Source organism: Triturus cristatus, chromosome 4_2, assembly GCF_964204655.1.
Source record: "Triturus cristatus chromosome 4_2, aTriCri1.1, whole genome shotgun sequence".
NCBI classification, from domain to species: domain Eukaryota; kingdom Metazoa; phylum Chordata; class Amphibia; order Caudata; family Salamandridae; genus Triturus; species Triturus cristatus.
Window position 1 is genome coordinate 377,116,611 of NC_140586.1, and position 15,916 is coordinate 377,132,526.

The 15,916-nt window shown below is 46.5% G+C and overlaps 1 protein-coding gene across 5 annotated transcripts in view; it reads right to left on the reverse strand.

Annotated features, from left to right (window-relative positions):
- LHX9 (LIM homeobox 9) overlaps nucleotides 1-15,916 on the reverse strand; it is a 62,716-nt gene that overhangs the window by 37,155 nt on the left and 9,645 nt on the right. For 4 of the 5 annotated variants that reach the window (XM_085601833.1, XM_085601832.1, XM_085601831.1 and 1 more), the window contains exons 1-2: nucleotides 7,908-8,438; nucleotides 3,496-3,698 (exon numbers count right to left, since the gene is read on the reverse strand). In XM_085601833.1, the coding sequence (XP_085457959.1) occupies nucleotides 3,496-3,698; nucleotides 7,908-8,084 (380 nt within the window). In that variant the 5' untranslated portion in view covers nucleotides 8,085-8,438. Of the gene's footprint in view, nucleotides 1-3,495; nucleotides 3,699-7,907; nucleotides 8,439-15,916 lie in introns of those variants that run through there. The other variant, XM_085601830.1, reaches the window with a different exon arrangement.

Here is a 15,916-nt window from a genome sequence, read left to right on the forward strand (position 1 = left end):
GCGGGAGTGGGGCCGAGAAGGGGCTTCTCCCCCACATCATTATATGTTTTTCTTCTCAAATTTACTAACATCCCACTCAGCAAATAAAAACAAGGCCAGGAGAGCAAGATCTCGAATGCGATCTTCAGAAGGGCGGCAATTTCATATTTTGAGCTATTTGTGACATGAAGACCTTTCTTTCGTTCCTTCTTCTCTGTTGCAAGAACATTGTGTGCATTCTACTGACAAGGAATGTCAACGAACGCACACGTCAGTTTTAATTTGTTTCTTTTTTTGTAATAAAACCGAAGGGTTTTTTGATATGCGGGGGGCGGGGGGCGAAATCTCTAATAACTATATTTAATCCATGAGAGTATGACAGATTTAAATTTACACATAAACGAAGAACCGGAGATCCAAAATGGAATTATAGTCAACAAACCGGAATCATTTGTCCTCAAAAGAAACATTCTAAGCACCCCCGAAATCACAGACAAATACCTCGATTTTATGCTGTCAGCAGCCAAATACATCTGGGTTTTCAAAACGAGGCTATCAACGTTAGGGCTGAACGTGAGTTTTTATTCTGTCTGTTCATAAAAGTTCGTATTGTAGTAAAACTAAAGAGCGGCAGGTACCCGCCCCTGAAATGATTTAAATTATTTAAATCTATAATTCCAGCATGTGACACGAAGCCGCTTCGTAGCACTAGGTTTCTCTTTGCTACCATTAGGAGGCGAGGTGACTGAAAGCTCAGGCATCATTAAATACATTATATTTGTAGTACAAAAGCGCTGGTATTGACAGAGAACTGAGCAAAACTGTGGTACGAAGCGCTGTATAAACCACGTTAATACCATTGTTCCCGTTTCCAATAAAACACAACATAACTGCGGATTAATAAATCTAAGGATTTTATCTGTGACATTAAGTTACACTCACACCTCATGCACTCTGTGGGGATTTAGTGTGCCTGGGGTAAGCGCGGACAAATAAAAACGTTTGGATATTCCACAAATATAACGAGAAAGGCAATTGTTTTTAGACTCGAAATATTAGAGTGTCACACTAAAATACTTTCAGGCACTGGAATAGAAGCGAGACACTGCTAAATTTATAGCTAAATACATTTATGATAATTTTCCAGACAGATTTTTTATTTTATTCTTTTTAATAAACACGGAGTTAACACAGTGGTTCTTTTTTCGTGAAACGCCTGGCCGTAGGGGATTCCTCTCTCGGGGATTAAAGCATTCATTTTACTTACATAGGAGTTGATTTACAGCTCCTAACAGGAAGAGCACCCCGTGTTCTGCATTAAATGGGGTTCGGGTCCGTTTCTGCTGTTAGAAATCTGGGGCTGTTCAGTAAAAGGCCTCCAAGGCCACGCGATGAGGTGCGTGAGCCGAGTCCTGTCAGGGACATGTGTACAAGCGCTGAACTGAGCGCTTCTGCTCGTTCGAGGCGCTTTATCTTATTACCAGGGTCGGCTGCTACGTCTTTCGCATTTCGATTTCAGGCTTTTAATTGCAAGGCTCGGAATATACTACAATTGCGGCTTTTTGTGGCTTCTACTCAGGGCCAGTCGCACTGCCCTAAAGCCGGCCCTGCTTGTACTACGTCGTACTTGTTTCGCTATGAACCGGCTGCAGAACATAACACTTCTGCAGATTAAAGATGACGTCAGCAGGGACCCAGAGAAATTCTGTCATTCTGACAGGGCAACGGCCTCTCCCTTAGTAAAAGCACAGAGGTGCTAAACTAAATTCACTCGGGCTTCGCTGCTGGTATAAACAGTTACCACAGCTGGGCCCCTCTGCTCTCGGCCATGCCCCCCTTAAATGGGTCCAGCCACCTCTGAAACTGACGTTCATGTACTTTCTTTCGTTTTGCTGACGTTGGTTTTGCGGTGCCCGGTTGTCACTTGCTGCGGGTCTGTTGCGAGTTGCAGCTCTTAAAGAAGATTTGAAACCAGGGTCTCTCGGGATAGAAGCCGGCGTTGACTAACTGGCCTGACCTGCATCAGATACATGGCGCATCACAACAGTGGGGTCGCTGCCAGGCTTGTAGGACTGAAAATGGCTGTGGAGATCGGAGCACTGAAGGCTCTTAGAGAAAGGAGCACGGCTGAGTATCAGACTAGGCATGGCTCTGTAATGACAGGTGGAATGGATTATGGGTAGGGTTGGGAATAGGTTTGGGATCTTGAGCTAACGTTAGCGATGGGGTGGTGGCTGGAAGTTTCATGGTTATGGTTGAAAATGGGGTACGTTTAGGGAAAAGTGGAATTAGGGTTAGGGGCGAGGTGACAGGTGTGTTCGGGGCGAGGTGACAGGTGTGTTATGGATGAGGTGACAGGTGTGTTAGGGTTAGGGGCAAGTTCACAGGTGTGTTGGGAAGAGGTCACAGAAGTGTTCGGGTTAGGGGCGAGGTCGCAGGTGTGTTAGGGGCGAGGTCACAGGTGTGTTAGGGTTAGGGGCGAGTTCACAGGTGTGTTGGGAAGAGGTCACAGAAGTGTTTGGGTTAGGGGCGAGGTCGCAGGTGTGTTAGGGGCGAGGTCACCGGTGTGTTAGGGTTAGGGGCGAGTTCACATGTGTGTTGGGAAGAGGTCACAGAAGTGTTTGGGTTAGGGGCGAGGTCGCAGGTGTGTTAGGGGCGAGGTCACCGGTGTGTTAGGGTTAGGGGCGAGTTCACATGTGTGTTGGGAAGAGGTCACAGAAGTGTTCGGGTTAGGGGCGAGGTCGCAGGTGTGTTCGGGTTAGGGGCGAAGTAAGAGGTGTGTTGGAAAGAGGTCACAGAAGTGTTCGGGTTAGGGGCGAGGTCGCAGGTGTGTTCGGGTTAGGGGCGAGGTCGCAGGTGTGTTGGAAAGAGGTCACAGAAGTGTTCGGGTTAGGGGCGAGGTCGCAGGTGTGTTCGGGTTAGGGGCGAGGTCGCAGGTGTGTTGGAAAGAGGTCACAGAAGTGTTAGGCCACCATACTACGCGGACTGGACTCGGATAAACCACATCTGCTAAAGGCCAGAGTACACCAGAAACGCGGATTGTCCTCAATGATTGGTGCCTCTGAAAGGCCAGTTGGGATGGGTCACCAGCAGCCCCGTGCCCTGCAGGCCAGAGGAGACAGTGAGTGACAGGTCAAGAATCCACCCCTTCCCCTTTAAAACAGTGTCTGCCCCTTTCACTGCATCTACCCCTCACCCCCCCCCCCCATCCACATTAGGGCGGCAACCTCACCTCCTATCATCACAGGCACTAGACGTGGGCTGGATTCTGAAGAACGCTGTGCGTGTTTAGGTAGTTCAAATGAAATGACTACAGCACCCAGAATGCAATAGGTTATCACATGAAAGCCCATGACTGTACACCTCGTGCTTGATGACATACCGTGCAGGTGGCCACTCAAGCTGCCGGGCCGCACTTCAATCACGCCCCAGCCAGCTTATCCCCCACTTCTTTACCAATACTACTCCCACAACGCACCACCATTGACCCCCTCCTCCCAGTCGGCGCTGCAGTACCTGTAGTAGTCCTCCTTGCAGTAAATGCTGCCGTCCTTGGCGAAGCAGGTGAGCTCGGACTCTAGCGCCAACTTGCACTCGCAGCACTTGAGACAGCGCAGGTGCCACTGCTTGTCGACGGCCAACAGGTAGTATCTGTCCGCGATCTTCCCCCCACAGCCGGCGCACAGGGCAGGCTTCTCGGGGCTCATGGGGGGCAAGCCCTGTGGAGCAAGCAGGCGAGAGAGACCGTGAGCGGCGGGGCATGCCGAGGAGCACACAGTATGGTGAGGCGCTGCGCCGGGCCTGGCTCCCGGAGTCCCGCAAATACTTATATAGTGATGTTACATCTGAAATGCAATCATGCAGGCTCAACCTGTATTAAATGAGTTCACGGCTAATTAACAAGGAAACACAGCGAGGATGCCGATGCAGACACCAAGAGCTGGAACCCTGCTTTAAGTTACCAATAAAACATAAACTAGCGATCGAGCAGAAATGGCAAGGGTTGTATTGGTTTGTAAGAAAGAACTGAAAGGTGTGTGCTCTCCTATGGAATTAGACATGCACTCTAGATTGAAACACTGGGTGTCAATCCTTTCTGAATATGTGTTTTACTTTAGCGAAGCAGACCACAGACAGTTTTAAAACCTAACAAAAGTTACATTAGCAAGTGACCAAAACCAGAGACTAAAACATGTTATAAAGGAGTGCTTCCTAGACAAAGGTACACACAATAATGCACAGGCGTTACAAGGGGTGCTTTGTCATTCTCAGCAGATGCAGTGACCCGATGCGCTGCATTAAGGAACGTGCTTTTAATTGCACAGTGGGCTTTCCCAATAAAGGAACCTGCTGGGTACTGTCAGATTCCATTCTAAAACAAATGAAGAGGGAAAAGATCACCAGCCGGGAGGTAACATTACAACCTGAAACAAACCTTCGCGGTCATTAACAAAGCGTTAATAGCACGGGGTCTGTTAACAAAGGCACCTTGGTTGAGCGGCCGTGAGGGCACTGCCTGGCACTGCTCGGACGAGAGGTATGAATAACATACTAGAAAGCCTTCTAGGCACCCGTAGAACAAAGGGACCGAAGCCTCCCTCGCGCACCTTCCATGGACCAGGAAACAGAGAAAGGACCCGACGCGCACCTGGCTGTACAATAACCGGGGGTTTACACTTTCTACAGACTTATTAATGACAATCTTTAAGGAGCCTTTAACATTGTTTAAATGCAGAACTATTGCTGTAAAACAATGCGAGCGTTTTTTTAACATTATTGTTGCAATTACTTTTGTTTTTATTGCCACTATATTTGCAAGTGTGTATGATTAATTTAACGAGAATTATGGTTATTAGGATTGCGCTCATAATAATGATAAAAAGAACCCTAATAGTATGTTACGTTAGGGTGGTAATATTACCTATTATCGCCAGGGGCCTCTAAGCTTTCCCTTTACTAATATAAAAATACAGATTTCTCCGTGAATCCACGCGCTCTGGCTCCTGCAGATTTTGGGGCCTCTAATTAAAGGTGTCCGAGCCCCCCACCTCGTGACGTGCCATGTGAACAGCTGGGAGCAGTGATCGGTACACGTGCGGTACAACTGCCCAGCACCCAGGGGTGCCTTGGGAATGAGCCGGGCTTGTCCTTAAAACAGATATTCGGCTGCTCTTTCGTTCCCTCGAGTAATTTCGCACTTCAGGTGTCTTTTTATTTATTACTCGTGCCCTTTTGTCCGGCCTTGTAGTCTTTCCTTCATTTCAACCAACCGATAGAACGGTACAGGCCGGAGTAAGGACGCAAAACACTGGCGTGCGTTTTTTTTAAGTTGGACAATGTTGTGAATAACATAATTAACAGGTGGATTCGGAAACTAAAAAGAATATTAATATTTTGGGAAATCCATCGACGGTGTTAGATGTTATTAACGGTTACAGTGTGTTTGGGCGTCACAGCAAATATGTGCATTGTTTTCTTTGGTTCACCTTCTCAATTACTTGTTTTTTTTCCCGAGGCTACTATTGTTTTTATAGGCCCCATTGATAGCTGTGCTTTAGAGCAAACTACTGTGCGAGACTAAAAGTAAGCAGAGGGACTAGAAAATATTGTTTAAGAAGACCGAACGCAAAAATTAGAAAACGCACTACATTGTGACGAGTATTTTCTCGAACAAAAAGACCAAACGTGTCACCGTGTACATGAAGTTCGCTGGGCTTAACCAAAACAAAACAGACATCACCGTTAATAGACCAGCTATTTCACAGAGATAATTTTACTAATTGCTGTCAAAATCTGCAGCGCGCCTCTGCAGTTAGAAACATTCAGGAGAGGGGTTTGTGACTGAACTTTGATTTTCCCCTGAGCCTCCAATGGCATGAGGAGAATGGGAACAGGAAAAAAACGAGTTTTAGAAATATTATAATTTCTAGGTACAGGCCTCTCCTTAACTGAAAGAGTTACTCTGAATGGTATATTGCAAACGAAGTTTATATACGCCACTAAAGGGACATCATTTACTGGACTATAAGGGACTTTTAATGTACGCGGCTATAGGACACGTTAAGTAAACGACGTCAATGTACTATAAGCGACGACATTATATTGTGCATCGTATCGTGTAATTATAACGACATGTATATATATATATATATATGTATATATATATATATATATATATATATATATATATATATAGAGAGAGAGAGAGAGAGATATATAGATATATATAGATTAGTTTAAAACGTTCCCCTCTGTATTTTCCCCCCGGAGTAGGTGAGAGGTGGAGTGTCCCTGAAATAGCGGCGGACCCCCCAGTTGGCTCGCGACACGCGGCTGACAGACGTGGGCTAAACGACCTTGGTTACCGGTGAAAGATTCAAGACCCCAAGTGCCATCCGAGGCCACAAATTCCCCAAGAGGAAATTGGTATAATAGTTGGTGAAATGTGACGAGAGGGGCAGGTTTTTACAAATTATGAAAATCTGCAATCCTCGTAGTGTAGGTCATGGCAAATCACTTATATTCGGGGTTCTCGAATCTCCATTTTTTCTTCTAAGTAGACTGATTTATAAAACTGGACTTTTGCATTTTTATCTGATGACTTTTCGTTAGAAATATATGTTATGCGCCTTCCTTGTATCACAATATCATCTGATTGTATGTTGTCTTACTGAATAAAATACTTTGAATGGATAAAGCAATATGTTTGGCATGCGCCCCCTGGATGCGTGGTCCCTGGAAAGTCACTGTGCCTCCCCGTGACTCGCTGCCGTTATCTGCAGATGTGTTTACAAACAGGCATACTTAACCGGAACCGGACGTGCAAACTGCTCAGCCTTCACTCGAGAGCAGAATGAGGTGAAAGGCAGAGGAGACGGCCTGCCCCTGTTGAAGGAACAAAGTGTGCTCCGGAGAGGCCGTGTCAACCCTCTTTCCCATGGGTGTCTCGTGCCTGTCATCTATTGCACCCGGGAGCCTCTCTGTAGAGATTGTCAATTCTAGTGTGTGTTGTGTGTGTGTTTTGCGTGTTTGTGTTTTGAGTGTGTGTTTGTGCGCGTGTATATGTGTGTGTGCCTAGTTCCACTGTGTGTTGTTTGTTCCTCGAGTGCCTGCAGTGATTTCCTGCCCCTTCTGCCTGCTTGTTGCCCCCGAGTACCTGTGCTTGTAGTTTGGTACACGTGCAGCTGACCACCCGTGTGTGGTTCGGTTCCGTGAGAGCTTCTGCGTGTTTCCTGCCGCCCTTGAGTGTTTTTCGTGCACTAGACTGTTTGTGCGTGCGATCGGTTGTCTTCCAGTGCCCGTGTATACAACGTGTCGGCCTCAAGTACCTGTGTATGTCAGTTGGTACACCTTGGGTGCCCATGTGTGATCGTTTCCCGGGATGCCTGTGTTAGCGGCCCCCTCCGCGTGTATGTATTACACATATATACCTTTGTGTGTGCAGTGTCGTCTCCAACTGCTTGCGTGTGTGGTTTGTTGCCCCTGGGTACCCGCGGGTGTAGTGTGGAACATTTGAGTGCTCGTATTTGCAGATCGGCACCTCTGAGTCCATATGTGGGCACTTTGCTCCCTATAGTTGTCTAAATGTGTGTGTTGTTTGCTGTCCTGAATAGCTAACTACGAGTATAATCTGTTTTCCCAAGTGTGAAAGCGAGAGTGTGTGTTTGTGTGTGCGTGTTTGTTGGAGCATGTGTAGTTAAGTGCCTCTGAGAACTTGTGTGCAACCTGTTGAACTCTGCTGGCAGGAAGCGTGCTCGGGGTGAATTCGCCTAGTCTGCCCCCTCCACCGGTCCCAGGCCTCGGCTCCCCCCGCACCTCCCACCCATCCCGTCCCCCCAGAGTCCTCCGTACCTCGTACCTCCCGTCCACTGCACCCCCCACCCGAGCCCTCCTTACTTCGTCCCTCCCGCCCCCAGAGCCCTCCTTACCGCGTCCCGTCCGTTGATCTGCACACCCTTGGCCAGGCGCGCCTCGGCCGTCTTGGAGCGCCGCTCCATCTCCTCCATGATGCCCTGGATGTGGCCCCCGGAGATGCCGTGGAAGAGCATGGCGGCGGGCCGGAAGGCGCACGAGCTCTCCTCTGCTCGGCACCCCACTATTTCCATACACGGGTCCTCCGGGCTTCCAAAGAGCGGGCGGGCGCCCAGGGCGCAGGTGCCCCCGCAGGCCGTCCCAGGCTGGCACCCGGGCACAGGGTGGGCTCAGAGCGCCGCAGAGCTTCCTGGGGGTGCAGAAAAAACACAAGAAGTGAGGACCGGCAGCACGCGCCTGGCAGGGGGCATGTGGGGGGAGCTCTGCCGTGGAATCAGGTGGGGAGGTCCGCACCCTGAATCCTCAGGGGCAGCGCTCAAGTTCTGGAGTCAGAAAACCCAAGGGGCGAGGAGAGGTATCCGGCAAGGCTAGCCTGAGAGGTCCCCGCGCCTGTGGCTCGCACTCGGGAGTGCTGCCTTCCCCAGAAGTGCCCGGTTTGTTAAGAGGCTAAAGCCAGCCCACTCCCTCCTAATTCAGGAGGAGGAGCCCCCCCCCCCCCCTCCCGGAGCTGCCACTGACGGGCTCTCTTTATCCACACAACAAAGGCCTGTCATGCTCCTCTCAGCCCCCTGCGGATGGACACGCACTGACAGCCCTCGGGGTTGTTGGGGGCTCCCCCTCGCCCCCCCCCCCCAAAAAAAAATAATTATATTAGATACACAGACTGGGCGGGGGCAGGGAAGTCAGAATCGTGCAGTGAACCGCAAAAGTGGAGAGGTACTTGGTCTGGCTCTAGCAAGTGACTGGGGTGGCGGGGGAGGGGGAGTGGATGTAAGGGGGGGGGCGGAAGGGAGTGGGGCTGCTTCTCCCCGTCCAGGGACTCCGTGCCCTGTATGACCCCCCTGCCCCCTCCACCAAACTGCTTGCCCCGCTTCCCTTCTGTTTTTGCTTTAGAGGAAAGTCAATCCGAGCTTCCTGTTTACGAAAAAAATATATTTTCATAATCGTCATACATTTTACTTACACACTTCCAAACTAAACCCTTTGTTCTACCTCTAAATTTTGGAACCCGTTGCTTTCTTCCCACATATAAATAGACCTTTTTGACTTTTTTCGATTTTGTGATGGCAAAAAACACATGCACACATTAATTACCCCGTTGGACATTTTCAGCCATTCTGTAAAATTGCAAGAGCGTCGCTGAGGAATCGGAGAACAAGAAGGCTGCGAATTTGGCGCACTTTACCCTGCGTTTCGAATGCACCGGCGGATCCGGTCTGTTTTCCGTCTGGACAAATAGCCCTGGAGTCTTCACTATTGCCCATGTTTACCAAACAAGCGAAGAGGCAGCATCCTTAACAGGTCCCAGTTTAAAACAGGACTAAACTTTGAAGCAAATTCGTTTCTCGTGATTATGTAGGGTCAAGTGCAAACCCGGGCGGTATTTCACGCAACCTTTCAATTTACCTCTACCGCCCCCGTGCGTGATATGGACCATTCCGTCTTCCATTAATACTATTTGTTGTCTTTTAAGGCACGTGCAAGACTTTTTTAAGTAGGTTGGAGAAAGCGGGTGTGTTCTCTGAAAGGGGCGTGGCCTAAGAAGCATCTCTAGGAATCCTTTCCACAAGGTGTGACATATGTACCTGAGGGCCTAATGTAAACGAAATCCCGTGCTTTCCCTAATGGCCTCAGACTAGGATTGTGGGGCCTCCTAATAGGCTTTGTTTCTATGGCACCCAAATCTGTCACACAAAAACAGACATGCACCTAAAATATGCCCGACCTATTGGTCTTGCCAATGCTAGCAGGATCAGACAAGTAACAACAGTGGCTTTTTATTATGAATCATAAGAAGTTAAAATGTTTCAACTCTAAAAAGACGAGGCTGTGAATTGAATATTATTGTGGGCTGTGGAAAGAATACTGTCCTTCAGAATGGTGCAATCACCTCTCTTCTCCCCTTCAGACACTTTCCTCTCTACTGTGAGAGACACACCCCTTTCTCTCCACATCTCTTTCTGAAATCTACGTGGCATAGTTCTCTTCTGCACCTTCATTTCACTCTCCCCTACACTCAATTCCTTGCACCCCAACACACTGCACACCCACTCACCTGTAACCACTGATTTTTTAAAATTTACTTTTGCTCTGTAAATAATTCGACAGTGGTGTACCCTTTCACACACACTTGCTTAGAATTACAATTGGCCTTCATGACCATTGTCCTGCGTCTGCAGAGAGGCCAAGGATTGCATGGGCAAGCAGTATTGTGATCATCTGTATGCCCATTGGTAGGCACCGTGAGAAATTCGCCCTGTCTTTAGTCCCAACTCTGGAGTTTTCAAACCTGACCTGAAACTTCTCTCTTTCCACTTCTGCAGTTATGGCAGAAAAAGGTTTTACTGTTTTTTGTTAATTTCTGGCAATTGTGTAACCTTTCACAGAAACTGTAACGGTTTATAGAAGAATATAACCTTCGGGGGTATGGAGCAAAATCTTGATCAACGATCGACCTAATTCAATGCACTATAATACTTAAAAAAATGTGCAAATAACACTACTTTAAATGTCCACCCACAACCCGACTCACACACAGGCACCTACAGAAGAACCAGCTCACAGTAGAAATTATTTAAGAGGAATACGCTGCTTTAAAAGAAAACTGCAGAAAAACAGCATCTTGGAAAAAGCAGGTACCCATGGGAAAGTAATTTAAAATACACATGAAATACAGGAACTACCTCGCCGATATAGGTCGTCTTAATTGTTTGAACAGCCATTGTTCAAAAATCATGCAAGCTTTTCCCCGAGTAGCTAAGTGCATAATATGCCTTCTGGATCCGGCGGACCCCGGCCCATTTAAAGCCCAGGGCACGTGCTTTACAGTCAGACCCCGAACATCGTGCCTTCTCCGAGGCTCATCACGTTACTCGCGATTGCCCTGTCAGAAGCCGGAATGCTGCTGAGGTGAGTTTACCGCCGCCCCAAGCCCGCCTTTTAACGTATTCCGAGAGCAGCCGTTGCCAGGCGCCAACAAGCGAATTAAAATGCGGCACAACCCTTCCCTCCGTGGCACTCTCCAGGAACTGGGATCGCGGCGTGATCTGCGACGCAATAGCCCTTCCCAGAACTTAAAATGTTTGTTATAAAGCCCACAGAATTCGTATCTTTCATCAGACAGCTCAACCTGTAACTGCCACTTGGGAATTTGGCATTGAAAATGGCAATTTCTGAAACACAATTTTATACGAACGGAGACCTTTCATTTTGCTTCCAGGTCATGGGCGTAAAAACCAGTGCTGAATAGTAACAGTAAATTCGAATTTGAAAAATAACAGGAATGTATTTCTTTCTGTGTACATGTGCATGTCACGCGATTTTCGCATATATCTTTTTGTGTCTGCATATTGTGGTCTGTTTTCTCTGCGAGTGTGCGGACTTGTGTGCACGAGTCTCTCTGTGAAGGTTTATTTACCGTCCATTTGTACGTTTAAAAGTCTCCGTGAGTGTATTGGATGTTTTAACATGTGTATTTCTGTGTGTGCCTGCGTGTATGAATCTTTGTGTCTGCGACGCCACGTGACTGCTTATCCAGCTGGGTTTGCGTATGTTTGTGTCACCGTTACCTGCTTCTGTGTATGTTGAGCAACAGTGATTTTGTATGCGTGTGTGTGTTTGATAACAATTGCGTGTATCTTTGCGTGTATACCTGTAATCTTGTTTTGTATTGATCTTGGCGAACATTTCATTTTGGCTTCCTTTGCTGGGTTGTCTGTGCTTGCATAGTAGAAAATTCATACGTGACTGTGTGTTTCTGTGTGTAAGTATGTTAATATTTGTGTCTATGTGTGTGTGTGGTTGTATATGTGGCTACACCCATGTATGCCTGTATATGTGTTTCTGTCTGTGTTTCGCCATGTGTGTTGTGGGTGTGAACTTTTTGCCTGCGTGTTACTTAATAATGTTAATTTGAGTACATCTACACGCTTCTGTGCGTGTCTGGGTGGTATGGTGGGGCACACGTGGTATGTGTGTGTGTCTATGCATATATGTGTACTTGTGCATTTTTGTGTCTGTCTATTTACATGTGTGCTTCTGTGTGTCTAAATGTGTACATGTGTTTGTTTGAGCATGTTTGAGCTTGTGTGTATCTGTGCTTTTGCGTGTTTATGCCTTATTCCGTGTTACCACATTTGTGGTTACTGCTGTTGGTAAGTACTTATGAACTGTATGTTTGTATGTTCTTACATGTTAGTTTGGGGGTCGCTTTGTGCGTGTTCATGTGCATCGGTTCAGTCTGTGAAGCTGTTAGTCAGTACACCTAGGAGTATGTTTGTGTGGCTGTCGTTTTCTGTGTTTATCCGTCTGTATGTCCATGCTCCTCAGTCTGTGTGTAACCGTCGTTCCACCAGAAAGTGTCTCTGAGTGCTTGTGTGTCTATGGGTCTGTGTTTTAAGACTTTGCACGTTTCTCTGTGGGTGAAGAGGGTCTTGTGCTAATGGGCTCGAGTGCACTTGTGCGCTTATACGTTTGTCAATTGAATGTGTGTCTTGTGGACACTATCCGTGTTTATATATCTGTGATAGTCAATTTCTGCATGTTTTTCTGTCAACCCACCAGTCTGTGAGTGTGTGTGACTGTGTGTAACTATGTACATCTGTTTGTGCATCTGTCTCTGTGTTTTCCAATCCATGTGTTAGTCCGTCCGTTGGTATGTTTCTGTGTTAGTTTGTTTAACTGAGTATATGTATACTTGGGTTTCTCAGTGTCTGTTTCTCAGTCTGTGTGTTGTCTGTTTGTTGGTGTGTCTGTGTGTTTACCGGAGTGTATGTATGTATGCTTGTGTTTGCCAGTCTCTGTATCTGTTTGGCAGTTTGTATGTTGTCTGTTTGTTAATCTGGTAGTGTGTGTGTATGGTTGTGTTTGTCAGTCTGTGTTTGTCAATCTATCTGTTGCCTGTTTGTTGGTGGGGCTGTATGTTTGCCTGAGTGTATGTATGCTAGTGTTTATCAGTCTGCACCTGTCAGTATGTGTTGCATGAGTGTATGCATGCTAGTGATTACTAGTCTGCGCTTGTTAGTCTACGAGGTTCCTATTAGTTGGTGTGGCTGTGTGTTTGCCTGAGTATATGTATGCTCACGATTACCAGGCTGTGTTTGTCAGTCTATGTGGTGCCTGTTTGTTGGTGTGGCTGTGTGTTTGCCTGAGTGTATGTATGCTCGTGATTACCAGACTGTGCTTGTCAGCCTATGTGCTGCCTGTTTGTTGGTGTGGCTGTGTGTTTGCCTGAGTGTTTGTATGCTTGAGTTTATCAGTCTGTGTGCTGCCTGATTGTATGGATGCTCGCGATTACCAGTCTGTGTTTGTCAGCCTATGTGCTGCCTGTTTGTTGGTGTGGCTGTGTGTTTGCCTGAGTGTTTGTATGCTTGAGTTTATCAGTCTGTGTGCTGCCCGATTGTATGTATGCTCGCGATTACCAGTCTGTGCTTGTCAGCCTATGTGCTGCCTGCTTGTTTGTGTGGCTGTGTGTTTGCCTGAGTGCACGCGCCCCTGTGTGTATTGTCAGGCTGTGCGTTTCTCTGTCAGTCCATCAGTCTGTGTGTGGAATCAGGGTATAATGTTTAATCTTTCTTTCTTCCTCACTCTTCACACTTCTCTGCGGTTGAACAGCTGGCGGCTGTTTCCTGACACCTCAATCCCCACTGAGAGATCTTCCCGGCGGCGGAGGAGCTGCTCCCGGTCCCCCAGGGATGCCCTCACTAAACCCAACACAGTTCGTCAAAAAAGCACCAGGCAGGGCCCCGTTTCCTCTCCATGCCTTGTAGCTCACTACCTCCTCCTCCAGGGGATTACACGGCATCTGCAGCCTCCTCTCCCACACACCCACGCCCCTTTTTCTGTTTAAAGTCCCCTGTAATGTTATTTGCAGCTTGAATGTTGCTGCATTCCTCTCGGTGCCAGAATACAGCTCATAAAACACAATTTCACACAAAGATGGAGCCAATCAAGTGAAATAAACCGGTCTTTTTCCTCTTGGCACACTAGATCCTGGACAGCAGGGCTGCTATTTACTGTAAGTAATGTAATTAGCCCCCTTTGGACGGAAATCAATGATTTCTTGAAGTAAAGCAGCCATAGCTGTGCAAACATCAAAATATCAAAGACAATCTCCCATTTGTTTCGAAATGTTGGCCGCGCCAAAAGTGGTGTGAGTCTTTGGCAAGTAAACATGCAGGCAGGTTTCAGGCGCAGGGAATGTCCTGGGAGAAAACAAGCCAATTAACACAACAAGCAAGCAAGATAAACAGGGAAAGTGAAACCTTGCTGCTGCCTGCCATGTTTCTAGCCACCTTCTCGCTTGTGAGTGTGTGTGAGAGAGAGAGATTGCATCTTTGCGTGTGTGATAGATAAAGCAAGCGAGAGATTGAATGTGCGCGTGTGTGTGCGAGAAAGAAAGAGAGAGATTTAATTCGTGTGTTTGTCTTTTTTCAGTTAGTTGGTGTCTGTTTATGTGCATCCTAGTGGGAGTATGTCTGGGTGTTGTATTTATGAGGCTGATTGAGCTGTGCAGGTATTCCATAACCTGTAATAATGTACTGCTTCTTCCTACACTTGTTGTTTCTAAGCACTCTTACAAACAGATATCACTCTTATCAAATTTAATGGCACTCACTACATCTACGGAAGGATGAAAGACTCATTGGGCCTGGCTGGGAATCTAAAGTGGACTGCAGCTGGCAGGTGATATCAGATTAGTATAAAACAGAATCATTTCAACAGCAGAAGAGGGTGATGGATGTGCAACAAGACTGTTCCCTCCATGAAACATTAAGATTCGATTTTGTAAAATTTCATAATCAATATTCTTGAAAAAAAAAAACCAGAACAGTGGATTTTATTTTGCAATATTTTAGTTGCCGTCTAAGCTTGCACATGGAAAGACTTGATCACAAATTATAGCAACTCTGTAACGTTCAATACTTGGGCCTAGATGTTCACGCAACGCAGGGCATCAAGCAGAATGCGTCATATCTGTTGACATATACCACACTTCTGCTCCCTCCTAGCGCTGGCACACTGTGCGCTGCGTAGTGCCAATGCACGCACCCTTGCACCATGCTGCAAGGTTAACTGCTTTATGAGCAAGACTGTTTTTGGGCAGACTGCAGCAGTGTAGAAGCAGGTAGTAATGAGAAATAAGGACATTTCTCCTCATTATGCCTCTCTCCGGTAGGTGCAGGATTTTGGTGCAACCCAGGTGGAGTATATTGATTGTGTTTTTTTGTAATATTAGGAACCAGGGCAATGCAGCACAAGAGTTGGTGTTGCAGTCTTCTTACAACTCTTTTTGATGCTGAAATTAGGCCATTTATTAACTGTTCATTAGATTATCTAGACTTTGCACAAATGTATGTGTATATAAATGTATGCATACAAAGATAAATAGCTACATAGATAGATAGACAGACAGACAGACATGGGTGATAAAATACAGCTTATGGAACATTTACAAGCTTTCAAGAACGTTGATGCAAAGATGCAAATTATCTGATGGTGTTACACTATGACGAGAGATATGATAATGAAACCTGGAAATGGTGGGAATATACAGAGAAACAAGTAAGGTAATAGAATGCAACGGGGATCTGCACCTATGATGGTTAAAAGCTAGGGTGATTTTGATATGATAAAGTCCCCCAAGGGCCTTAATACAGATGAAGAGCTTTGTGTTTCCCTTGCCAACTGTTTCTGTATGCACTGATGATTTTTAACATTTATTGGTATTACTATTTTTGTTATTTTTTGGTAGATGTGAGAATATTTTTAATGTCTTATCAGGATGCTGAGAGCTGCATTCAGTTACGATTTATTGGTTATTAGGATGTGTACACTCCATAGTAAGAACAAGGAATATGTAAAATTGGGATACATTTATGTGTTTATTACTATTACTTTGATGGAA